Genomic DNA, 26,448 nt, shown 5'->3' on the forward strand with positions numbered 1-26,448 from the left:
TTCCACAGTGATCCGAGCGGGGAGCAGGAGCCCAAGAGCAGGGATGCAGTGAGGCTGCAGCATTGCTCTGCTGCAGCCATCCCCGAGCTCTGAAACCCTGACAGGACCTGTGCCCCCAGCACACTCCCACTGTGGGAGGGTCTGAGCTTCCCCTGCATCTCCCCCGAGCTCAGGTGTTGTGTTTGCTCCTCTGGAGTTCACACTCGGCCCCAAAACAGCCCCGGATCACAGAGACAATTCCCAGCTCTTCCCGCACACAAAGGCAAAGGAGACTTCACAAACTCCACAGGCTTTGTACAAAAACCGCTTTTTTTTGCTTTTATTTCACAAAATTGGGTGGCTGCTGCAGGAATCAAACCGGCCCTATACAGAGATCAGGTGAAAAAGTGGGCACAGGGATTATTTATACAGAAACAAAAGAGAGCCCAGGATCCAGGTCCTCGGCAGGACCAGCACTAGGACAGTAAAAAATAGTCTCCACCTGGATCCTGGGAATCGCTCACGCTAAAAACAACCTGAGGTTACTCTAAACTGGACTAAGGGCTGCACCAGAAATCCCACGCTCACCCCGAAGACCCTGGAGGGGAAGGAAGCCTTGGGAAGGGGAATGGGAAGGCCCCAGCCGCTCTCTGCACGGAGTCGTGCTGGAAGACCTGGCAAATCCTTAATTTTTAAATGGTGGATGCAGTTCTGGAGGTTCCAGAGATTTTGGGAGCCTCTCTCCAGCCCAACCTCAACTCCCACCTGGACAAAAGCCACCCCTGAAATCAAGGAGCAGCATCCAGACCCTCGGCAGGGAAACCCCAAACGCTCCTGGGCCAGGATGAGGGCAGAGAACCCGAACCACGGGCAGAAAAGGACTTTTTGCAGGACTTTTCCCCAAGTTTTGGCAGCCTGGAGGTGTGCAGCAGCAGCTCTGGAGTGCTCCCAGATCTGCCTGCTGCAGCTGTTCCCCTCCCCACCCCTCCAGCTGCAGTGGGGGGTGACAGGAGCTGTCCCAGCTGCCGCCCCGGCCGTCCAGAGGTAGTTCTGGCATTCCCATCCCAGCCATCCCAACCCAATCCCAAATCCTAGCACTTCTTCGCTACCTACTTTTTTTTTTTGTTTGTTTGTTTTCTTCATTTTAAAAAGTACAAAGTATATGCTCCAAAAAGAGGGACTAAAAATGGGGGGGTTATTCCTCAGTTGGCTACTGCACCGAACTACTCAGGGAAGGTCCAACTACCACCTCCAAAGGCAAAGGAAAGGTGAAAACCGGAGCAAGAGAACTCCTACCATTGAGTGGTTTTATTCCGATTGATTTGCTCCTGGTTTCATTCCCCTGGATCAATATTTCCTGTAATAAGTTAGAGGCAGCTCTGGCCACAGCCACCAGGAACCCCTGTGGGCACGGCTGCCCGTGCTGCAGCACGCCCTGCTTCTCCTGCTCTGCTCCCAGCTCTGGTTTGGCCTCTCCTCTCGGTGCTTTGCTCTGCCCAGAGAGCCTGGAACACCCAATCACCCCGGAGGGGCACGTCCTAAACTCAGCTCCTGCCCTAAAACCTGGCTTAAACGTTTCACCCCTTCCAGGAAAAGCCCAGCACCAAGAGGAAGGAAACCAGCGTGGAGCTCTGCAAGGCAAGCAGGCCAAGGGGTAAAGGACTTCCCAGCAGCAACACGGAGGCACTCCTGGCATCCCTGCCTGCAGCCTTCCCAAGGGAATGCCGAGTTCTGCCGGGCTGCCGAGGGGAGCGGGGAACGCAAATCACACACCCGCGGCCGGGAGAGGAGGGGACGCCTCCCCAGGGAACAGAAGGGAACTGAGGAATTCTCTTTTGGTCACCACTGTGCTGCTGTGGGAGCTCCTTCCTCCTGCCTCGGCTGCTTAGGGAGCGGCTGAGGCCGGCGGGGCTCCGGCCGGCGGCGGGGTCACTCCTTCCGCGGGCGGCGGTGGCTGCGCCGGGCCGGGATCTGCGGGGACACAACGGGGACAGTGAGGGGTGGGGGGCACAGGGAGGGACAGGGGGGACAGCAGGGGGGACAGTGAGGGACAGGGGGGACAGCAGGGGGGACAGCACACAGAGAAGGGACACAACGCCCGCGTGTCTCCAGGCCACGGGACAGTCTGTCCGAGGGGGATTCCTGCAGCCGGGAATGGCACCATGGTGGCTCCTGAAGCTCTGCTGCACCTTTAGTTTGCTTTTCCACAACCCAGCACCTTTTCCAGGTGAAAGAGGAAAACATTCCTGTATTTTTACGGACAAGATGCTGGGGATGCAGCTCAGCAGCTGGCAAATCCATGCCAAGCAACTTCCAGAGCTGGAATTGGCACCTCTCACCTCCCAGCTCTGCGCTCGAGCCCAAATTACAGCTCTTTTCTGTTTAAAACAGATGGAACAATAGGTTTGATATAAACAGAGGCTGCTCCTCCCTCTGAAGGATGGATGTAGGTTAAAGCAGAGGAATCCACGGATGCAGTGAGCAGGAGGGAATAAAGGAGGGATACAAAGGGCCAGCCTTGTGCCCAGAGAGGAGATGCTAATGGAACATGACTGACTTGTTTAGTAGGGGAGGAAAAAAAGGAGAAATTAAGAGAAGGGAAGAGAGCAAACAGGAATATAACCTGACACAAGACATTCCCAGTGGTAAAGGCTCGTGAAGAAGGATGGAGAAGTAAGTAAAGCTGGGGAGCAGAGGAACAGGAGCAGTGCCCAAACAGAAATAGCACAGGCGGAGTTCTCCCGCTGGGGCTGGGAACGCCCGTGAGTCACAGCTCGCAGCAGCTCCTGCTGCTGGAGCCAAAACCAAAAGGGCTTTTCCCAATTATTTCTTGGGAGAGGCACTACAAGTGATGACAATTCCTGCTCGTCCGGTGAGAACCACACCGAGCATTTTGGGGGTGAGGATTCCTGAGCAGCAGCTGGGCCAGGCTGCAATTAATAATGGCAAATTTATTGAGGAATTCCTGATGGAGAATTCCTCAGTCATTCCTCCCTGTGCCAGCTTGTCTTCTGCCTTCTGGGCTTGGCCACACTCTCACACTCATTCAAGCAACTCCCACACCATGGCTCCTGATCCAGCTGCTTTTTTGGCTGCCATAAATCAACTTCATTTTTAGAGGTACAGATTTTATAGTGGGAATGTTCTTTACGTGGTTTATCTTCTCCTTTTTCCTAATCAGGACTTCCTTGCTCCAATTCCAGGGTGCCAAGTTTTCAGTATGGAATTGCTGAACCAGATCCTACTCTGGCCTCCACTATTTAGAAATTACAGTTAATTCCTGACCCTCCACTGAAGTCAGGGGAGGCTTTTGATCACCACCACCAAGCCTCTGTATCGTTATAAATAAAATAAGGGATGCTATAAATAAAAGAAAGGGCAATGTGCTGGGACACGCAGAGGGCCGAGGAGCACGTAAAGCCTCCAGCACAGCCCTGGCAGCACTCTGGGGCGGGCACAGATGCTGCAGGGCTCTCCGGGGCACAGGAGCCCCCAGGACTGTCCCAGAGGGGAGCACTTACACATTCCGTTGGGGGCGGCCAGCGGCACGCGCGGCCCCATCAGGCTCCCGGCCATGGGGGCCATCCCGGGCGGGGCGGCCCCGCCTGCGGGGTGGATGCTGGCAGACATCATCCGGCCTGGCATGGGCTGGCCTGGCAGCATGGAGCCAGGCCCTGGCAGCTGACCTGCAGAGGGGGAGAGACGCGGCCGTGAGGCGCCGGCACTGCTGCGAGGGGCTGTGCGCCCGGCCCCGTGGCAGATGTGGTGCCAGCTGTGCTCCACGCCCCCAGGAAACGCCTCCTCACCCCCCCCCCAGCACACCCCCAGGAAGGGCCAGGGGGCACCTGGAACCTCTTCACGAGGGAAAAGTGGGAGAGAGCACAGCCAAACCCAACGCTGGCACTGCAAGCAGAAGGGGCATCCATGGAATCCCAGCGCTGGGAAGGAAATGGAGCAACAAGGCATCAGAGGAAGAGCCTTGATGGAGAGGAGCAGCCACGAAGCCTCAGGTTTAAATTCAGTGGGACAACTGAAATTATACAGTTAAAACTGGGCTGCACAGGGATTCCTACTATGATTCCCTGTCTTGCTGTGAGCGAGGATTCCAAGGCTCTTCCTCACAAACCAGCTCTGTGGGAGACCTCCCTATTCCAGCTACAACACCCAGCCTTGGGCACCTCCAGCTTGGGGTTGATGCTTTAAAACCTCATTTGAGGGATGGTTTGGCATAATCCAATTCCATTTTCTTCGACACACTTCCATGGAGGGACAGTATTTTAATGAGACAGGGATGGAAACGGCTCCTTCCCCAAACCCCAGGCAAGGGGGAAGGACCTAAGAGCCAAAGGGGCTCCAGGAGAGCTGGAGAAGGACTTGGGACAGCACCCAGGGCATGGCTTCTCACTGCCAGAGGAATGGGATATTGGGAAAATCATCCAGCTCCAACCTCCCAAAGACTCAGAGGCTTTGTAGCAGAAGGAGAGGATATTCACAGCTACAAGGAGTGTCATTCACTGGCAAAATTAAGGTTGATCAGGGAGCAAAAATATAAAAACTGGAACAATACAGCTGTGTTTGAGAGGCCCAGGAAAGGTGGGAACTGAGAAATTCTCATTCATCCCTGAACACCACGGGCCTACGAGAGTCTCTCTCGCTAACGAAGTGATTAATATTAAAATCCCTCTTCTGAAACACCTGAAGCTGAATCAGACCTTACTACACACTGAGTGGCTTCACATGAAACTCCAGCACTGGGCAAGGATTGGATTCCTTCAGGGAGAGGCTGCCAAACCCACAGGGATGCGAAGATTCAAGGATGTTTTATATGCAAATCAACCCCAGTTGAGCTAAACCTGAACAGAAACTAAATCTACTTTATAAAATGTCTTTTCTTCATAAATGCAAAGTGTGCCCCTGGATCCCTGGCAGTGCCCAAGGCCAGGCTGGACAGGGCTGGGAGCAGCCTGGGACAGTGGGAGGTGTCCTTGTCGTGGCAGGGCTGGCACTGGATGATGCTTAAGGTCTCTTCCAACCCAAATCAACTCCAAATCTCCCAGCAATGCTCAGTGGTAAGCTCCCTCCTCCCTGGGCCATGGAATGCCCTGAGCTTTTTTCCCTGTTAAACCTTGCAGGTTTAAAACCAAGTGGTTGAAGCTGAAGCTGTCCATAAGCTGAGAAGCTCCTCTGTGTGGGGCTTTGGACGCCCATTTTTTCCCTTCCTGACACGGGCTGTAACATTTTTATCTCAACATTAGCTTAGGGAGCTGGCAGAGGGACAAGGCCATCCCATCCCAGCTCCAAAACACCCAAGCTGAGAGCACCCAAGTGCTGACCCCATCCTGAGTGGGATTAACCAAGGGGAAATCACTGCTGCCACCACAGCAGAACCAAAGCCCTGCTTCTACAGAGATGGTTTGCTTTTTTTTTTTTTCCAAGAGAAAGCGCTCCAAGACAGCGGCTCAAGCAGAAAATGTGGAAGTGTGACCTACATAGGGGGGAGAGCTTAGGAACAGCAGCTGCAGGAAGAGATCCAGCCCAAAGGTTCAACACAACGAGATTTAACTGACTGAAAACCCCTCACACGGAGGGGCTGGGCAGGTTCACCTTCCCCTGCTGCCAGTGCAGCTCCACATCCCAGGGAAACGGGGAGGAACTGCCTTTAGAAGCTCTCCAAGGTATTTATCGCCATTAAAAAGCCTCTCCCTCTATTAAATCAGCACTTGAGGAGCACTGGGCTGATAAGCAGCCAGAGGGGTTTTGTTTTGATGCACGAGGCTTGGAGCTGATCCAAATCCTCGGGCACCTCTCCCTGCCCAGCCTGTGCAGGGAAAACCTGTGGACACAGCCAGTGCTCCGTGCTGGAGTGGGCAGGATTTGGGAGGGCAGGGAGAGCTCTGGGGGTGAGCCCAGCTGACACCCTGCTCTGCTGCTGGAGGAGCTCTTTCCCAGCTCAGGAGAGGCAGAGAACAGCTCCAGGGAATGCCTGCTGGCATCCCAAGGTGTGCTCCTTCCCACTGGGAACGGGTTTCACGGGCTCTGGGAATCCTGCAATGGTTTGGGTTGGAAGGGACCCTAAAGCTCATCTCATCCCACCCCTGCCATGGGCAGGGATGCTCCAACAGCAAATCCAACCCTTCCCTCCTCCCTCCCAGCCAAGCAATGTGAATAATTAACCACAACAACTCATTCAGCCTGGTGTCTCGGGGAAGGAGAGGCAGAATTTCCACTTCAGTGGCATGCAGCTGCTGTTTGTGCCCCTCACCTCCCGAGCCAGGCCGGCCCCGCTCCGGGCTCACCCTTCTCAGCCTCGGGGGAAGCACGGAGGGTGCACTGGCAATGTCTGGGGAGCTGCTCTGCCCCCCTCCCAGAGGAAAAGATCCTCCAGCAAACGTGCCAGGGAGAGCTCAGCCCTGTGGAGGGGAGGGCACACGGTGCTGCTTGCTCCAGAGGAGCTGCTGTCCTGAGGAATTCTGAAATACAGCAGGTATTTCCTCCTCCTAGTCACTGCTCCAGCCCCAAACACCTCTTGCCTGGGGCAGCTTTCCAACAGGCAAACTGCACCAGAGAGAGCCCAATGTGGTGTCAATGCTCCTGTGTCACCAGCAGCCCTCACAGCTCCAATCCCAAATTACACCCTGCTTACAAGGCCATGGATCAGCTCCAGCCCCGTTCACCACCCCCTGACTTGGATTTCCTTTCATCCCACTGCTCCCTGCACCTCCCCAGCAAGCTCTGCACATCTGATGGGCAAACAGGAAGCACTGACAGCTGTTAGGGAATATTCACCTAAAGGAAGGGAACTCAAAATCCTTTTCTGCACCCAAAAAGCCCCCTGGAATCATCACCAGTCCAATAAGGAAGCAAATAGCATCCAGCAACTTAATTTAAACCCACAAATAATTAAATGCTCAGCAGCTGGAAAACCCCAAGCCCAAAATTCCTGACAAAGTCTTTTTTTTTTTGAGTATTTCAACCATTGACAGAAAATGAGGTAAAATCTATCAGGGAGAGGGTTATTAAAGTTGCTCATCCAGCTGTGGTGGAAGTGCATCCTGCCCTCCTCATTCCATTTCTGCCTTAGGTCAGAAGTTATTTACCAGGTGAAAATGCCACCTGAAGGAAGAGTCAATAATGACAGCTACTAAATCCCAAATATCTCATTTTCTCCAAGGATTTCCAGAAGTTTCTCCTATTCCACACCATGGGTATCACCAGAACCAGGAGTTCTCATCCCACTGATCACCAGCCCAGAGCTCGAAGAGAAATCAGTGAAGTGCCAAAAGTGGTACCATGGGAAGAAACTGGGAATTTGATTTCCTATTACAATTACAAGGTGCAGCTTTTCACAGTGGAACTGGAATCCCACTTTGTTTTCCTATTCTAAAAGTTTTCATTCCAGGGCAAAGGGGAGAACAAAATAAGCTCAGGGAAAATGGATTCTATGGTCCAGCAGAGCCAGACACAGCCATGCCAAGGAGAAGTGGGTGACCCTTGGCTGGAGATGTTCTCCTGATGGGTCCAGCACAACCCTGCACTGGAGATGTTCTCCACCATCATGTCCAGACTGGGACCTGAGCTAAAAACCATACTTGTGGGAAAAGCCTCACTTTTAACTTTTAGGTACGAGCTTGACTTTACTGCTTCTGCCCCTGAGCAGGGATTTTTCCTGCTCTCTTCAGTGCCATCTAAATCCTCTCCTCCCTTTGCTTCCCACCATCCCTTCAGCTCTCGTCAATCACTCGAGGATGGCGACACCACGTTCTGCTCACGGCCTGCTGAGCCCAGGGTGGCACCTTCAGCTGCTGCTGAGGTCAGAACCTGTCTGGAACCACCAGTGAGCACCAAGGTCTGCAGTGAAAGCTGGCCAGCACAGCAGGAACTGGGCAGGTGTTCCCAGCCCAGCTGCTCCATGGTGCTCCCGGATCACTCTCAGGGGTTTGGGGTTTCTTCTCCCTATCCCTGGCACTGAGGCTTGGAGTTCAACCCAAACCATTCCAGGACTCCGTGATCTCCTCACACTCACCAAATTTTGGGATCTCCACAAAGGCCGCAGGAGACTCGGGGGCAGATCCACTGAGGGAACTCACAGGTGTGGGGACCACAAGCTGAAGTTCTCCAGTTTGCCATTTCCTCTCCATGCTCTCAAGCTAGAGTCACTCTACTGTGCAGCCAGGGAGCTTTGGCACCCCTGGCTTGCCAGGCATTCCTAACAAACTTCCTCTGAAGAACTCAAGGCAATGAGCCTCCTCTGCTTTCTAGGCAAGATCAGCTGGGCTCTGGTGGAGACTCAGAGGGGTTTGCTCCAAACCTGGAGCGGGCCTCAGATTCTGCCCTTTACAAGAGCACCAAAGCAGAGAACTGTCAGAGGAGCTGAGGGCAGATCCTGGTCCTGGGGCCAGGAATGAGGGGCTGCTCCATGGAATGAGACAGCTCTGGGTGCTGCTGGGAGCCAGGAGAGCTGAGCCTCAGCCAGGGCTTTGCTGCCCTCAGCCAGGGGAGGTGCTGCTGGGAAGGTCAATCAGTTGAGCAGCTTTAATCAGACCTGAGAGAGGTGTTCTGACTGATGAACAGAGCACATTCCCTGTCCCTGCTCTGGGAGGGACATTCCTGCTGGGAATGCAGAGCCTGGATGGCTGCAGTGACCCAGGGATGGGACACATCAGCACTCAGGAGTTACCAGTCCCCAGGGAACAAATACAACAGTGCTTTAACCTTGTCCCACTCCCTGTCTCCACAGCAGCCTGGAAGGGAGAGCTGAGTATGGATGTGCCAGGATTCCCTCCTTTCCTCTGCTCTCATTTGCCACTTTTCCCTTCCCAGGTTATTCCATGTGAGCAGCCCTGAGCTGTCCACACCCCACAACAGACCCAGGGAGCCAGGATGTTACATCTGAGTCTAAAACTAGACCTTGCTTTTATCACACTCCCAATTTAATTCCAACAAAAAGCAAACCAGCTCCCAGTCCCAGGGATTTTTGTCCACAGTAAACCCAGGAACTCCCTGAGCCTCAAAAACAGAGTGAGCCTGAGCCTCACCAGACAACTCTTCCTGCCCAGTCACCAGAACTCTGCACCTGCTGAGGGAACCCACTTGGATTATTCTGCAGATCCACTTGGATTAGATACTTCCCATTTTCCTGGTCACCTGCAAATCCTGCTGTTTTCCTGTGCCCTTCTGCTCCTCCCCAAACCACTTTTTGTCTCAAGAGGAAAACTCAAGTTTCTGCAGCTTCTTGTTGCCATGTTCTACGTGGATTATGACACCCAAACATTCCAGCTTCTTCAGCAGCCGCCTATGAAAAATCTTCCCAAATATTTCTGGCTAATAATTGATCAGGTTTTCTTCTGGAGAAGGTTTTGGTCAAGCTTCTCCTTGGCTGTACCCAGTCCCACAACCAGGTTCCTACATACCTGGCACTATTATTTAATTTTAAATTACCATTTCAACCACTTTCAGCAAGTAAAAGCTGCCAATTGACATCATCACCTGATCACCCCACCCTCTGGAATCAGGAGTGCCCACCCTTGGAGACAGCCAACCCTCAGCAGGACAAGTGCCCTGCCAGCAGGAGAGGCTGGACTGGAGACTTCCAGGTGACCCCTCTGACCAACACGGTCCTGTGACCCTCCCCTGGCTCTGACACATCCAGGCAGGAGACAGGGACCTCTCACAGCCAGGCCTCCTGCCAAAGAAGGTCCTTGAGGAGCTTCCTGCCTCTGCTGCTCGTCCCAGTCCTTTCCCTTCATTTCTGTACATTTGGTGTGCCATGAACTGGAGAATTTGAGGAGTGATTGTTTTTGAAGGAGCATCCACTCAGATTACCCAGTATAAAAACTCTAAGGAAATACAAATAACCTAAAAACATCTGGAAGTGCTTGGGGCAGCTTCATATTTCACTTTACTTTAGAGCTTGAGTATCCCAGGCAGGGGACTCCCAGCCCTGCTGGACAATCTGCTCTGGGGCTGATGAGCCTCCCAGGGAAAAAAGTGTATTCCTGTGGCTGGAAGGCATTTCTCCTGCTGGTGCCCCCTGGCATCCCCCACTCCTGACTTCTGGGGCTCCCACCCTCCCTAAGACACCTCCTCCACACATCTGGAACGGGGCTGGAAGCTCCACGATGAAGCTGCAGAACGTGCAAAGCTCACCTTTCCAGCAAACTCTGTCTGACAGTGGCACCATTATAAACCAGTACCCCAGAGCACCCAGGGCCCCTTGGGCAGCCTCCCCTGGCAGCTCCTCTCCCTCTGGGCCCACTCCTCAGGGCTCAGGGCAGGAATTCCCTACTCCCAGCTCTTACCTGGCTGAGGTGGGTGAGGAGGTGGCATCTGGTGGTGCATCATGGGGTAGGGTGGGGGCTGCTGGTGGGGCAGCAGCCCTGGGTGTGCTGGTGCCCCCAGGGGGGTGATGCCAGGCCCGCTGGGGTGCTGGTGGGGCTGCTGGGGGTTCTGGCTGTGCTGCTGCTCCATTTGCTGGCGAGCCCTTAACTCGGCGTACTTGAGCTGCTCCATGTGGAAGTTCTGCCTCTCCGTCAGCAGCTGCTGCCTCTGCTGCTCCAGCTGTGCCAGGACAGGACAAAGAGCAGGGGTGAGTGAGCAATGATGCATTTCCAACGTGCCTCTGCTGCTCCAGGACAGGACAAAGAGCAGGGGTGAGTGAGCAATGATGCATTTCCAATGTGCTCCTGCCTCTGCTGCTCCAGGACAGGACAAAGAGCACAGGTGAGTGAGCAATGATGCATTTCCAATGTGCCTCTGCTGCTCCAGGACAGGACAAAGAGCAGGGGTGAGTGAGCAATGATGCATCTCAAATGTGCTCCTGCCACTCAGTGGGCTGGCCTGGAAGAAGCCTCTCATCCCAACCCCACGGAACCCAAAAGGAACTGCTGTCCTGTGGATGTTTGCAGCAGGTTCTGGGAAAGGCTCTGCAGCTCCTTCTAGCTGGAACCCATGAACTCACCTTGTTCTGTCCTAAAACCTCTCAGCAACTCTCAGTTACTCACTGAGCTCTGCACTGAGGACTCAGCCCTAGCACAGCTCTGGAACAAACTGGGGGTTTTTCTCTCCATCTTCTGCTTGCTGGAATGAGGGAGAACAGGAATCCCAGGGGATTTTCTAGGTAAGCCTGAAGCAGAACGTGTGTGCAGCTGCAGGACTCAGGGATCACAGGCAGGATCCTTCTCCATCCTTTGAGGGCAGGAATTGGATGTCACAGCAGCCAGACACAGATTTGCACTATTAAGAGCTTTATGTAAAAAACCTCATGTCATTTAGGCCAATTAACATCAAATAGGCTACTTTGATTAATTATGAAGTCATGTGGAGAGCGAGACCTGAGCAACCCGGCCTAGGGAAGGTGCCCTGCCCTGGGTGGAACTGGATGATCCAGAAGATCCTTCCAACCCAAACCAGGCTGAGATTCCATGAAAAGACAAAAAAAGCTACAGAAAGCACCTCCTACCATTGGGCATTTGAGTGATGGATCAGGTCCTAGTGAAGGAAGTGATACTTGACTTATTTCAGGAATATTGACCCATTCCCACATTAGCACCGGACCGGGGCTTGCGTGACTCGTTTACAAATATTTCAGCAGTGTTTGAAGGTAGACTCCACAATTCAGCTGAAAAGCAGGTTGCCAAGGAGACTCTCACCTAGCAGGAGTTCTCCAAAAATCCCAAAGCTCCCTCAGTAGCCGGTGCTGGCAGGCTGGCTGCTGACAAGGCAGGGATGGGGAGGGCAAGGCAGCTCCACAGAGGCGGCATTGAGCAGCCCCAGATGGGCCGAGCTCATGAATTAAACATGATCCTGGCCGGGTGAGGCTGCTGCCGGCCACAATGGCATCATTCACGCTGCCCTGGCTCTTTTCTGCTCTGACACAGCTGAGGGAAGCACCCGACAAATCCACCCCACCGGGGAAATGGGGTGTGTGGGGAAACATTCCCGAGGGGGCAGACAGCTGGGAGAGGAATTCCTGCAAATGACCCCAAACAAAGGCTCAGGCAACACTTTTTTGTTCCTTTGAGACCCTTTTGTGGCCCTGCTTTTGCTCTCTTCGTGGCACCCCATCCCGTTACAGTTTAAAAGAGTCTTTACAAGGATGCCCAAACAGCAGCCAGTGCCTGAAAATTCACATTGGAGAACAAAAACCAGGGAAAACTTCCCTTCTACACAATCCCTATGCTTGGGATGAGGAAGGACAGTTGGGCAGAGGAAAAAGGCACAGAAAGACAAGTTATAACATGAGCTGGTGCTAAAGCTGAGCCCAGCTTAAGCTTGGGCTCCAGTGCAGACCCAAAGCCCTGCTTCTGCAGCAGACTCTGTCACCACCTCAGAGACAACCCCAGCTGTCCCCCCAGCCTGGCATTAAACCAGCTTTTTCCAGGACCACATTTCCAGTGGGAACTCCATCAGCAACTTGCAGCTGCTCTCCCATCTCAGGCATTCCTGCAGCTGGAACGAGGCAGGAGCGAGGCTGAGAACCTTCACCAAGGTCAGCTCCTGCCATCAAACCACCCCAGAGCTCCTGGGCTGGGGGCTGGATGTCACCCAGGCCAGCCCCCTGCCAGGGCAGGGTCACCTGGGATGTGTCCAGCTGGGTTTGGGATGATTCCAGCCCCCCTGGGCAGCTGTGCCAGGGCTCTGCCCCTCCATGGAGAGAGGCTCTTCCTCCTGCTGAGCTGGAGCTCTTGTGCTTGGCTTTGTGGCCACTGCTCCTTGTCCTGGCACTGGGCAGAGTCTGGCAGCCTTCTCCTGGCACCCAGTTTGAGAGATTTGTGTGCATTGGTGGGATCCCCTCTGAGCCTTCCCTTCTCCAGGCTGAGCAGGCCCAGCTGCTGCAGTCTGTGCACAGCAGAGATGCTCCAGAGCCCTGAACAGCTCTGTGGCCTCTGCTGGACCCTCTCCTGCAGAGTCTGCCCACAAGAGCCCACTCAGGAAACGAGCTGGAATTCAGGGAGGTGGTTCTGGGTGTCACACCTGACAATGCCCCAACATCCAACACCCCCTTCTGTGCTGCTGTGAAAGTGGTGCACCAGCAGGGGCAACTACAAGCACTTAATGTCCACTCATACAACAAAATCAGTGTGCTGCAGCTTCATCTCCAGCACAGAACTTCCTTTCAGGGGGAATTTCCCCATGGAAAGGGTGCTCAGGCCTTGGCAGGGGCTGCCCAGGGAGGTTTGGAGTGCCCATCCCTGGAGGAGTCCAAGGAACGCCTCCGGGCTGGGGATTGGGCACAGCTGGGACTCCATGGTCTGGGAGGGCTTTTCCAACCTCAGGGATTCAAGAATTCCTCCCTGAACAGAACCAGCAGAGCTTCAGGTGCCATTAGAAATTCTGGGTCAGCCAAGCTCCACCAAGAGCCCCTGGTTTCCCACACTGAGCACTGGCACTGCTGACACTGCTCAGCTCAAACACAAATAAATGTGTTTTGCCTGAAATGTAACAGCCTGCAGTCTGCAGCCCTGATTCCTGTCAACACTCAGAAGCCCTGCTCCTTCCCTGCAAGGAGAAGCCAGGGCAGCAGCAGTGACAGGCACAGTGTGCAGTGGCAGCAAGGAGGTTTTGCTGCTTTAATTATTCCACTAAATATCCACAATGACAGGTGAAAAGAGCGGATTTAACCACCAGGAAGCCAAGGGGAAAATCTGCATGCACATTTTTAAAAAGGGAAATGTCATATGCCTCAAAAGGGAGGAAAAAAACCTCCCTGTCACTAATGGAATATATCCCCCAAAGAAAGAATCTGCAGGGAACCTTTCCAAAAGAGTTGGGTCCATTTCCTGAGCTGCCAATCAAACACAGACTGAAACAGCAGAGAATGTGGAGCAATCCAGAAATTCCTGCTGACATCCTGCTCCAAGAGAAGTCCACGTCTTGTCAAACTCCATCAGTGTGATCAGGGGAACTCTGGATTGGAAAAGGTTCTCCATGGAGGGGGGGTCAGGCTCCCCAGGGATGTGGCCGTGGCATCAGGCCTGGCAGGGCTCAGGGAATGCCTGCATGATGCTCTTGGTCACATGGCTTAGTTCTGGGTGCTGTGAGGAGCAGGAGTTGGACCTGGTGCCCTTTCCAGCCTGAGACAGGGTTCCATGAATGCCAAAGGGGGTGTAATTCCATTCAATTCACACAGAAGGGCAAATGCAGAAATCCCTGGAATTATGAATCAACATAATCCAGGTTGAATCTTCAACCCACCCATAGTGACTGTCTACTCACAACAACGAGGCAGCTACACAACAGAAGAAAGAAATTAAGAACTGGGAATTCTGATAGAAATGAGATTTTGAGTCATCTTTCAAGCAGCTGCAGAGGAAACACTTCTCCAGTGCCTCTGGCACTACACGTGACACAACTGCTCGTAATTCCTGAGTAATCCAGGCCCAGACAGCTCCTCCCAATGTCCTGACCTCACTCCCTTCCCCTCTCCTGAAGCTGCTGCTGCCTTCCCAGCTCAGGCAAACCCACCACCATCACCACAAAGTGAGGCTGCCACTCCTGAGCATTCCCCTTGCACCTCCACATCCCATTTCCACTGCTTTCCCAAGAGCTGCTCCGAGTGCCCCCCAAAACCTGAACTGTCTGCTTGGAACCCCCTCTTCACTGGGGTCAGGGGGAAAGGCTCCCTCCCCTAGGGAAGGGAGGGGTCCACCCCTTTCCCTCTTGCCAGGGAAAAGCTGCTCTTAGGTCAGACACAATCCGTGTGAAAAGGCCACACAAAGCTCAGTTCCAGTTCCTGCCTGGAGCAAGGATGGAGAGCAAATCCAGGATACCCCCAGTGTGCTGCTTATGGAACAGAGAAAGCACAGGACAGAGGAGGACAGGCTCAAATCCTCTGTGGGAGGGAATTATGGATTGCAGCTGAAGGAGAAGGACACAAAGGAGAGGAGAGCAGCTGCTGGTTTTCCAGATGCTGGCCCACAGACCTTTGCAGAGAGAGATTTAATCCCAAATTCCACTTACTGCCTCTTTCTCCCGGTCCATGATGGTTTCCAGCTCCTCAAAGTGGCGAAGTTTTATCTCCAGCTTCTTCATCTGAGTCTCCACCAGAAGGGCCACCAGGGACTTGATCTTCCTCTCCTCCACAGCTGCCAGGTGCTGGGGATGAAACACAGGGGTTGCTCTGTGACACTGGGCACAGGAAGGGGCTTGGAGGGAGGGAACCATCCAGCTCCAGCCATCCTGTTCCACTTCTGGCAGGAAACAGGGAATTAGATTATAAATTTGTGCTGGGAACCAGAGGCCCTTGGAAGATTATTAAGGTTTTAATCAAATAAATAGGTGTGAAGGTTTCATACAAGAAGTGTGGAGGATGCTCAGAGCAATCAAGCACTGGGCACATGGAGCACTCCCAGTGGGAATGCAGATGAGGGAGAAGGAAGGGTCTGTTCAGTGGAATCAGCTGAGGGGCACCCCAAAAGCTCCCAGCAGGACACACACAGGAGGCTGTGACCCAGAGTGACCCCAAACCAGGGAGATGGCACTGCTGTGTCTTTGCCATTAAAATAGATTTTCCTCAAGCAGAAGGCAAACTGACTTTTATAAGGATTAACTTCATGCCATTTATATCCACACATAAATAACCAGAGATCTGTGTATATATATTTGATACACGAGGCAGCCATGGAAGTGTTTCACACCCTCAGAGTGTGACAAGTGTGGTCATGATGCCTTTCCCTGTTTCTGTTAAAAACCTGCAGCTCGGCATGAGAACACCCTGAGAGTGAACCCTGCTTGGGGGCTCTGAGCTCCCAGATGTGTCCAAGGGAAAGGTGAGGGCTGAGGGCAAGAGGGAAACAAGGAAAAGCTGGAGCTCATCCAGCTCCAGCTGCAAGCAGACCCCTGCAGAGGGAGCTGGGCCCCAAACTGGCTCAGAACTGGGACAAACACAGAGCTGGAGCAAAGCAGCATGAAAAACCTCCCTGGAAGCCTGAGCAGACCCTGAATTTCTCAAACCCATGTGATACTGTGCCATTCGACAGCGTTCAGCTCCCTGACCCAGTGAGGGAGGGCTCAGCAAATGTGGGTAAATGCACTCCTGACTCTCTACAGTGAATTTCAAATCAGGTCTGAGAGAACCAGAGTGACCCCAAGCTCATCCAACACCACATCCCAGAGAAATTCCAGCAGCTGTTCCAAAACTGACCAAAGTGCTGCACACAGAATAATGAAACAAAGCTGACAGAACAGGAAATTTCATGTCAAGTAACACTGTTTAGTAAAATAAACTCGTTTGTATGAAAATTCAGAGTGAGGGAATCACCTGGTGATACAGAGTGATCTACAAAACATTTCACTCTGCTTCACATGTGCAATTTTAAAAATGAAATGGGTGAACATCTGAGCAAAGCATGTGATTAGGTAAAGGACAGGTCTCAAAATACACTTTGGAAAGGAAATTATCCCTGAAGTTTTTCCTAGAGAGACTCAAAGAGGCTCAGCCTGGCATTACCCAGGGGGTTCCATGGGTAAAGGACAAGTCCCTACAGCTGCAGCTGAGGAAAATCAGGAACACAAATTCAGAGGTAATTTGAAATGCCTGATAAACCCATCACTGCACCAGCCTTGAGTCATCAAGTGATCCTAAAGGGCTTTTCCAACCTAAATGATTCTATAAAAAAGAATCATGGAATGCATGAATGGTTTGGGTGGGAAGGGACCTCATAACCCACCCAGTGCCACCCCTGCCATGGCAGGGACACCTCCCACTGTCCCAGGCTGCTCCAAGCCCATCCAGCCTGGCCTTGGGCACTGCCAGGGATCCAGGGGCAGCCACAGCTGCTCTGGGCACCTGTGCCAAGCCTCACCATGCTCATAGCCAGGAATTCCTAATTCCCAATCTCCCACCCATCCCTGCCCTGTGGCAGTGGGAGCCACTCCCTGTGTCCTGTCCCTCCATCCCCTGTCCCCAGGCCAGCTCTGCTGGAGCCCTGCTGCACCACTGGGATCAGCAGCTTCTAGGAATGCTCTCTTCAGTCCCAGCCACCTCAACCAGGAATTTGGGGAGGTCATGAGCTCAGTGCTTGGCAGGATGTCAAGCTGGGACCAGAACAGTTCTGGGAAGGGGCAGTGGTGGATCAGGAGCAGCAGTTCTGCAGCTCAGTCCCAGCTGGAGCAGAGCAGGAGCCATCAGGGATACTTTTGCACAGACAGGAAAAACCAGCTCACACTGGGTGTCCATTGAGAGGAAAATGAGCAGAAGGTACTTAAATTCTAATGGTGTTTGTTCAGACACCAGAACCTGTGAAAACACATTTCAGTTGTTGGTCCGTATGAATTGCAGAGTCTCACCCTGAACATTCATGTTCATCATTTCCCAAACAGCACAACTCAACTTTTGGAAGCCACTGATGCCAAAAGAAAAAAAGAAAAAAAAAAAAAAAAGAAAAAAAAAAAGAAAAAAAAAAAAAAAAAAGAAAAAAAAAAGAAAAAAAAAGAAAAAAAAAACCCCAAACAAACAAAACCCCCACTTCAATTCAATCCCTTGTCTTTAACCCCCATCTTCACTCAGAATCCAAGTGCAATATTGCTCTGATATAAAATCCTAAGGAAAACAGCTTTTCACATGACCAGGCCTAGAGTTTATGATGAAGAGTTTAATTACTCCCTCAGACAAGACACAGACCACCCAAAGCTCTGCTATTGTCTGGCTTTTTAAGGGAGTGGGAAGAGAAATCCCTGCTGAACCTGAACGCTACTCTGAAGTGTCAACCTCCTAATTACAATACATTATTCCCTGAAATGGAAAGCTGAAGCTCTTCCAGAACATTATTCCTGCCATAATGAAAAGTGCCACCAGCCAGGTCCCTGCTCCTCCAACTCCTTATCTCCAGGGGAAGGGAGCAGCAGCTCCTCTTCACTTGGAGCAAGTGGCCTTCCATAAAACACAGATCAAATCTCACGTCTCCTCATACAGATCCAGGTTTTCCCAACTTGGCTGAGGATATCTGTGAGTCTGATGAACTGAGAGCCACTCTGGGCTCTGCACTTCACCAAAATACTGAACCTCAGCTTTGCCTGCAGTTTGGGATTTTAATGGACAGGGAGCTGTCTGCCATGTGGGATTTTACAGCCTGCTTTGAAAGGTAAGAACTAAAACATCCTCCATCTCCTGGGCTCAAAAGGAGGGACTGCAAGGACCCACTGTCCTCACTCTGGGGGATGCAGCTGGGGAAAAGTCTGAAGTTAAAGAGCCAAAGATCAGAGTGAAAAAGTTAATAGAACACACACCACCTCCTTCTATCCATGGAAATCCATCAGCAATAAACACCCAAGCCTTGCTCTTGGTTTCTATAAAGCAGGTGGACGTGGAATGTGGTACTGAATCCAAGAGCTATTAAAAAACCCAAATTAAAACTTGAATCCAGAGAAATTTGTAAAGAAAAAAACAGATTTGAAAAAGATAACTCTAAAAGCAACGAAAGCAGTGTGGTTCCTGCAAAAAGGAAAGGCAAGACAACGTGCAATTAGTAATTAGAGGGTAAAGAAAAGCTGATTCAACACAGCTCATTAGAGACCACACACAAACAGGAGTTTAAGGGGACACACCAAGGTGCTTTTAACAGAACTGGGAACAAAAGACAAGAGCATTAAGGTGGCTGTGGAAGCTGCAGGGCCAGGACTGAACAGGGCCCCACCCGGAGCCCAGGGCTTTGTGTGGAGCCCTGGGGCAGCAGGAGAGGACATCAGAGGGTTTGTGCCCCTCAGCACCACAGCCAGACCCCCCAGCAGCCAAAAGCCTTGCCAAGAAGTCCCACACACTTCGGGGCTATTCCTGAGGGATGTTCATGCAGCCCATAATCGCCCAGGGAGCTGCTTAATTAAAACTGCTCATTATCTTCCCCAGGGGCTCAGGCAGGAGAAATTAAGGCAGCTCTTGAGCTCTGTGAGGTGTCAGGGGTCACAGGGTGACCTCCACAGCGCTGGGACCAAGGGGCACTCCAGGCAGAGCTCTGCTGTCCCCGGAAGCCAGGCCCATGTCAGAGCCCAGGACACCCCTGTGGCTGCCCTGGCTGGCTCCAGACCCTGGCAGGGGCTCACAGACCCTGGCACAAAGTCAAAAACACCTGTGGCTTCCATTTTAGCCCGTGGGAAAAACTGCCAACTCTGTGTGAGGAATTACCAGCCACAGGGGGTTTGAGTAGTGTGATAGGTGAATTAACACAGGGTGGAAAAGTAGAATTTTGGGGTTTTTAGAATGGGGTTCAGAGGACAAGATGGAGGGATTTGGGTGTGTCCTGACCTTCTTCTCCTTCTCCTTGCCCTCCATGTCTTGCTGTGCTGGTGACACTTTTCTGTTGGTTTCAGGCACAGACACACTGCCCAACACCAATGACAGACATTGGCACGTTATTGTAACCACAGCACACAGAGTTTTTGGTATAAAATGTGAACACTGCCCTGAGGGCAGACAGAATGCCATGGCCGAGCTGCTGGACAGAGCTCAGCAGGGCAGAGAGAGAATGTTCTAGATCAGGGAAAATAAACAGCCTTGAGAAGCCGGCCCTGCGCGTTCAGACTCCTCCTGTGGCTGCGGGGCTGGGAACAAGGACTTTTACACTTTTACACTTTTACCCTCTCGGGCTCACCTCGACACCTGCACCCCGAGAGCCCCAGGCTGCTGGACAGCACCAACCTTGGCTTTGGTGGCAGCAGAGGCCAGGGCAGCAGCTGCAGCTGTGGCCACGTTTCCCTCGGAGATCTCATGTTCCACTTTCTTCTTCCCAGCCTCAGCCTCTTTGTCCTTGCTGCCGTCAACATTCTCCTTGTTCTCCTCTGCCTCCTTTTCCTCTGCAAGACATCCCAGCCCCGTCTGTTACACGTGTGCCCAGGAAGGGAGGGCACCACACTAATTACTCAGGCACTAATTAACTCACCCCCAGTTCCAGCACTGCTCCCCATCCAAATGCTGACAGGGGAACCCCAGTTTGAGAGGATCTGATCCAACAAATGGGGCAACTTCAAATGCTTTTCATTGCCATCCTCTCAATTCAGCACCTGCCATCAGCTTCCCCTCATCATTTCCAAATCAACTCCATTAAATCCAAATGCTCCTTATGCTACACAGGGCTAAAATCCTGAATCTAACAAATATATCCATTCCCATCCCTGGTAGTGGCCAAGGCCAGGCTGGACAGGGCTTGGGGCAGCCTGGGATGGTGGAAGGTGTCCCTGCCATGGCAGGGGTGGCAGTGGATGACCCTTGAGGTCCCTTCCAACCCAAAACCTTCCATGATTTTATGAGGCACAGGGGAGATGACAAAAAGAATAAGGTTTTATGTAGATGCTGTTACTCCTCAGCCTGTCAAAATCCAGGCTCTGCATCACTTCCCAGGGAAACTGAGCTGAAATATTAACTTCCAAGAGGAGAAGTGAGCAGAGAATCCCAGAATGGTTGGGTTGGAAGGGGCCTTAAAGCCCACCCAGTGCCACCCCTGCCATGGGCAGGGACACCTCCCACTGTCCCAGGTTGCTCCCAGCCCTGTCCAACCTTAAACACCTCCAGCAGTTCCACTTCCTTGCATCCAAAGTGATCAAATACCGTGGAATTTGGGCAAACCCCCCCATTTCTGTGGCCCACAGGCACGTTGGGGCTGCAGCTGCTCCCCCATGCCCAGGGCTGGATTTGGTGCCTGAGCTCTGCAGGGAGGTCGGGGTGGAACCCGCTGCTCTGCACACAGCGCAGCCGAGGTGCCAGGGCAGCCAGGTGCCAGGTGCCAGCCCAGCTGGGGCCTGTCCCAGGCACTCTGGGGAGGAGCTGGAGCAGTAGCAGCTGTCACTGTCACCTGTCTTGGGCTCCGCAGCCCCTTCGCCCTCCGGCTCCTTCTCCGCGTTCCGCTCGTTCTCCCCTTCCGGGACCTTCTCCCCTTCCTCGGCTTCGCTCTCGGCTTTGCTCTCCACCTGGAGGGGATGGGAGTGGTGGGACAGTGGCAGGGAGAGAAGATATTCACTGTTAACTTTGTTCATGGCCCTCCAAGGGATTCAGTACCACAGTGGAGGAGATTGCATTTTAAAGGGCGGCTGCTGCTTGAGCCGAATTTGATGAACAAACCCAAAATGTGAATAAAAGTAAATGCTAAACTGGACCAAGTGCAGTGACCCAGGCCAAGCTGGGGCACTCTGTGGGCACAAAAACTCCTGAACTAAGATCACAGAATCATGGGATGTCTGGGAACATGCAGATTTCCAAGCCCTGAGTGGGTCTTCCCCACTTATCTCTTCCCAAATGTCCCTGTTTATCAGGGAGGCAGAACTACCTGAAAACAGAATGGGAAATAACCCCAAGGCTGCACTGATCAGCCCCAGGTTAGTCTGGACTCTTCATCTGGTGAAGGAGGCAAGAAGAAATATCTCTTGTTGCTGCAGATTCCAGAAAAAAACCCATCTCCATTTACTTGTCAGGAACGTAGCAGGAATTAAATAATAAATAAATAATAATTTAAAAATTAAATTTACATATACAATCAAAACATTAATTTATTATAATACCTATTAAACATCATTATATTAATACATAAACAAAATAATAATTATTTGAATATTAGAATAATTTAGCAGGTAAATTCAGGATTTAAGTGCCAGGAGCCTCCTGCCAGCAGACCCAAACTCACCTTCTCTGCTGGCTGCCCCTCTGCCTCCGTTTCCATCTTCTCCTCCTCAGCTCCATCTGAGAAACAAAGAGGGAGGGTTTCAGAATTGCCCCCACAGCCACTCCCCACACTCACTGTCTGTTTTGGGCTAACTAAAATCTGCTGCTCCAACCCTGCCCTGCCCGGGGCACTTCCAGCCCCCTCCAGCCCTAAACCAGACCAGACAAGGCAGGCTGGATGGCACCAACACGAGGACAGAAGAAGGAATAATAGAAGGAATAATAAAGACAATGATTAAGGAGTCACTGTTCCAGGTGCTGGATGGGTGCACCTCGCAGCAGGAGTGCTGCAAGAGCTGGGAGTGCATCCCTGTGCACCATTTGGCAATTCATTTCCTGCTTTAGAACACACTGATTTCACATGGTCCTGTAAAGCCAGCTGGTTCTGGAGATCAGGAGTAACAACCAGCCATGGAAACACCATGGATGTGCCTGGATCATGTGCCAGAATCCCTGATTTTCTGTGGGATTGTTTAGGAGTTCAAGAAATCCCAATTTATCCACAGCTCTGCAAGGAGGGACAGGAGGAAGCACAACCTCGTGGTCCTGGCCAAGGATTTCACAATTTATACAGAGGCATTAAAGGAGCTTATTTAGATCCTGGACTGGGGTGATGCAGAACTGCTGGTGACAAGCCCTGATCCATCTCTAAGCTTCTGAAGACATCAGCTGGTGCTGGGGGCTCATTTTCAGTAATCCTCATTTTCCTGCTAATTCCTGTGTGCTACACTGAGGAAAAACAAGGTACGAAGTGTTCTTCTTGAACAGCAACAGTTCTGTAGAGCAATTTTTACACAAGTCCCTTCCATATGTAAGAAAAACCAACTAAAATGTCTGACTGAAGGGTAACAGTTTTCCTCTTGGCCTATTTTAAGATGATAAACCCACTTATCTGAACTATCTGCCACCATAATTCAATTTAGGGAGACTGGGGACGTTCTCCCTCACAGGTTTTATCTCAGAGTTAGGATTTAGTGACCCAATAATGTCACAGGGAAAATCTCGATTAGATTTTGTCAGACAGCTCTTTCAAGCCTAGAAGCAGAGTTTCAAACTGGGCTGGAAAGTGTCATTCCTCCCAGGAAAGGGAAGGATTTACAAAGAAAGCTGGATTCAATCCTTTAAGACAAAAAAGGGGAGACAAAGTGCAGAACAGTCCGAGTGTGTCCAGGTTGGTGGAACTCAAACCAAAAAAATACTGCATAGAAATACATAATTTCCTTTTTTGGGTGGGGAGGATCATTGAGATCATCCCATTCCCACCCTGCCATGGGCAGGGACACCTTCCACTGTCCTGGGGTGCTCCAAGCCCTGTCCAGCCTGGCCTTGGACACTGCCAGGCAGGGATCCAGGTGGATCCAGGGGCAGCCACAGCTGCTCTGGCCAGGAGACCATGGACCATGGGAGCTGTTGAGGGACTGATGCTGCTGCTGTGGAGAAAGTCACAGGATCCCAGGATTACTGAGGCTGGAAAAGCCCTCCCAGCCCCATCAGGTGCACCCTGTGCCTGATCCCCACCTTGTCCCCAGCCCAGAGCTCCGAGTGCCACATCCAGGAATTCCTGGGACACCTCCAGGGGTGGGCACTCCAAACCTCCCTGGGCAGCCCCTGCCAAGGCCTGAGCACACTTTCCATGGGGAAATTCCTGCTGGTGAGCCTCCCCTGGCCCAGCCTGAGGCCATTTCTCCTGTCCCTGTTCCCTGGGAGCAGAGCCTGACCCCCCCAGCAGGTAGGAGTTCCAAACAAACTGGACATCCCAGAAAGACAAACTGCTTCCCATCCTCTCTTCAGAGAGGATTTTCTCAAGGAAAAGCACACAGAGCATCTCCAAGTGCTCCCAGAGCCTCCCTTGTGTCAGGACACATTGATGGACACCACCCAAACCCAAGTGCTCCTTCCCATCCCAGGGACACCTGGGAAGGAAGGGACGTGTGACACCAGGATTATTGCCAACATCCTGATTTAACCTCGCTCCCCTGCTTCTGGCTGCAGCAGCACACGTGAGGTCAAAATGAGGCTGGCAGCTCCAGACAGGTTGTAGTCAATGGGTTTTGAAAAGAGTTTTCCTGCATCAGCTGCAGAGCCCTGACACGCAGCGACAGCACGGTGGCTGCAGCTCCCAGGGCCACCACGGCTGGGACAACGCGGGACACGGGGACAACAGACTCCATCACCTCTTGTTAGTCTGGGGGGAAATGAGTTTGCCTGGGTGGAAGCAGGGTTTTGGTTCTAAATCCTGCTCAAACACGCTGCTCAAAGGATCCCAGAGTCATTAAGGCTGGAAAAGACCTTCAGGACACTGAGTCCAAGCTGTGTCTGATCCCCACCTTGTCCCCAGCCCAGAGCACTGAGTGCCACATCCTGGGACACCTCTGGACTCCACCACCTCCCTGGGCAGCCCCTTCTAATATTTAACATCCCTTGCCATGAAGAATTCCCCAAAATAGTAAATAGTCTGGTAAAACTTAATCTGTAATTCCAAAATGAAAGGGTGACACAAAGCCCAAAGCATGCCTGACCTTCTGCACAGCCATGACAGAATTGCCTCTGGCCCCTGGCACAGGCACAAACACAACTGTACCGATTTTACTGTGTGAGCTAATGAGCTTAATGAAAATACATCCCAGAGGAATTGATCAGTTGGAGATCCGTGTCCCTGGGACAAAGGGGGAAGCCTTGACTTTAAGGAGAGAGCTCCTGAAATCCCTTTCCCCTGCACCAAAGATGCTCTTGCACTCTCTTCAGCAGGTTTGATGTTGCACCTTGCAGGATGTGGGAATCAAGGATCACAGAATCCCAGAATCATTAAAGCTGGAATACATCCCTGAGACCATGGAGTCCACCCTGTGCCAATGCCCACCTTGCCCCCAGCCCAGAGCTCCGAGTGCCACAGCCAGGAATTCCTGGGACACCTCCAGGGATGGGCACTCCAACACCTCCCTGGACAGCCCCTGCCAATATTTAACAACCTTTCCATGAAGAAATTCCTGCTGCTGTCCACCCTGAGCCTCCCCTGGCACATCCTGAGGCCGCTCCCTCTCCTCCCGTCCCTGCTCCCTGAATAAAAGGACAGTTCTTAGGTCAGGAAGAGGCAGATGGTTGTGAGCCACCCCAGGACACCTCTCAAGAGGGAAAATCCACTGGGAGATGAGGAATCATCACCTCTCCAAGCCCCTCTTTCCACCTGAATCAGCAGGTATTCCATTTCTGTGGAATTTTGTTCCGTTTTGCACATTTTCTCCAAGAACACTGAGCCATTTTTTCTAACACATGAGGAACTCGGAGCTGAGCTCTGCCCAAGCCAGTGACTTCAGAGAGAACTTAAATGGACTTTAGGTCAACAAGGAAACCTGTGAAACATCTCCCTGCTAAGAACTCCCTGCGTTACCGAAGAGATGCAGAAGCGGCAGACCCGGAACCTCCGCTGTCGTGAGAGGAACAAACAAAGCTCTGCAAACACAAGTGGAGTCACCTGCCTGAGCTTCAGCTCAGCAAACAGTTTAAGATGCCCTCCAGACTCCTCTCTTCTCACTGAGGCAACACACAACCTGTCACAGCCAGGCTGGGACATTAATATTTAATTGAGAGGAAATACACTATAGCTGTGGAAGCATCCCAGCCCTGGGTATGATAATGATGCTGTTATCTAAACCATCATTTACATTTCCCACAATAAATCAGGGCTGCACAGCCACCAGACCTGCCTCTGCTCCTGCCTCACACAGCCTGGGGCTCAGCAACAGGGGGGCTCCATGGGGAAGCCTGGGGAGCTGGGAATGCTGCTGGGGGAGCTGGAAAAGCCACAGCAGCTTTTGTGTGAGACACAGAACTCACCAGGAGAGGAGTGATGGGCTCAAGCCCCCAGTGGTGCAGACTCAGGCACCAGGGCACACCCAAACCTGTATCATTCTTAATATTATTATATTCCAGGCTCTCTGGAATCCACTGCTTTAGAAATGCTTCCATCACCTCAGAGCTCTCACCCTGGAGAGCAGCAGAGAAATCTCCCTGCCAAACATGCCTAAAACAACTGTGTGCATGTGCCCTCCTTGTGTGTGGTTTCCTAGAGTGTGTGTGTGGGAATGAGTCAAACCCATGCTCAAAAAGGTGAATGTAACCCTCCTCTGGCACTGTTTGCAGGTGATGGGATGCAGGAAATCAAACCACAGTCCCTCACTGGCACAGAGCAGCCCCAGCCTGAGGCCCCCAGGACTGCTGTCAGTGGAAATACTTGTTGGAGTAAGACCTGAAATGCTCAGGTACCCCACACAGCCCCTTCAGAGACATCAGTGTCATTAACCAGCTTGGAAAGACATGAACAAAGGCTTCCTAGAAATGATTAAACACCACAGGTGTGCTGCACATTGCCCTTCTCTGGAGCTCAATCCCAAGCTGAAGAGCTGGATCCCCCTTGGCTCCCCTCGGGCCCTTGTCACCGACACAGCTGCAGAGCAGCTCCCAGCATTCTCCCACAGCCTGCACTGGGGCAGGACTCAAAGCTCTTGGCCTTTATTGTGGGAACTGCTTTAAAACCTTAGAGCAGACTGTCCAGAGCAGCTGTGGCTGCCCCTGGATCCCTGGCAGTGCCCAAGGCCAGGCTGGACAGGGCTTGGAGCAGCCTGGGACAGTGGGAGGTGTCCCTGCCATGGCAGGAGTGGCACTGGCTGGGATTTAGGGTCCTTCCAACCCAAACCTTTCTATGACTCTATGAAAGCAGGAGACAGAGTCCACCACTCTCACCACAGCATCTGAACCACTCCAGTCTCCTCGTAACTCCACTGAAGCCTCACTTTATCAACTTAAAAGGAATTATCACCAGCTCTTAC

The 26,448-nt window shown here is 52.2% G+C and overlaps 1 protein-coding gene across 1 annotated transcript in view; it reads right to left on the reverse strand.

Moving 5' to 3' along the window:
* Positions 1–288: 288 nt before the first annotated feature.
* The window catches only part of SMARCC1 (SWI/SNF related, matrix associated, actin dependent regulator of chromatin subfamily c member 1), a 65,918-nt gene continuing 39,758 nt past the window's right edge, over positions 289–26,448 (reverse strand). Inside the window, exons 22-28 of the mRNA XM_053936519.1 lie at positions 21,585–21,640; positions 20,760–20,874; positions 19,610–19,764; positions 14,938–15,072; positions 10,278–10,536; positions 3,501–3,665; positions 289–1,950 (exon numbers count right to left, since the gene is read on the reverse strand). Coding sequence (XP_053792494.1) covers positions 1,865–1,950; positions 3,501–3,665; positions 10,278–10,536; positions 14,938–15,072; positions 19,610–19,764; positions 20,760–20,874; positions 21,585–21,640 — 971 coding nt within the window. The 3' untranslated portion in view covers positions 289–1,864. The remainder of the gene's footprint in view (positions 1,951–3,500; positions 3,666–10,277; positions 10,537–14,937; positions 15,073–19,609; positions 19,765–20,759; positions 20,875–21,584; positions 21,641–26,448) is intronic.

This window comes from Vidua chalybeata, chromosome 1, assembly GCF_026979565.1.
Source record: "Vidua chalybeata isolate OUT-0048 chromosome 1, bVidCha1 merged haplotype, whole genome shotgun sequence".
In the NCBI taxonomy this organism is placed as follows: Eukaryota; Metazoa; Chordata; class Aves; order Passeriformes; family Viduidae; genus Vidua; species Vidua chalybeata.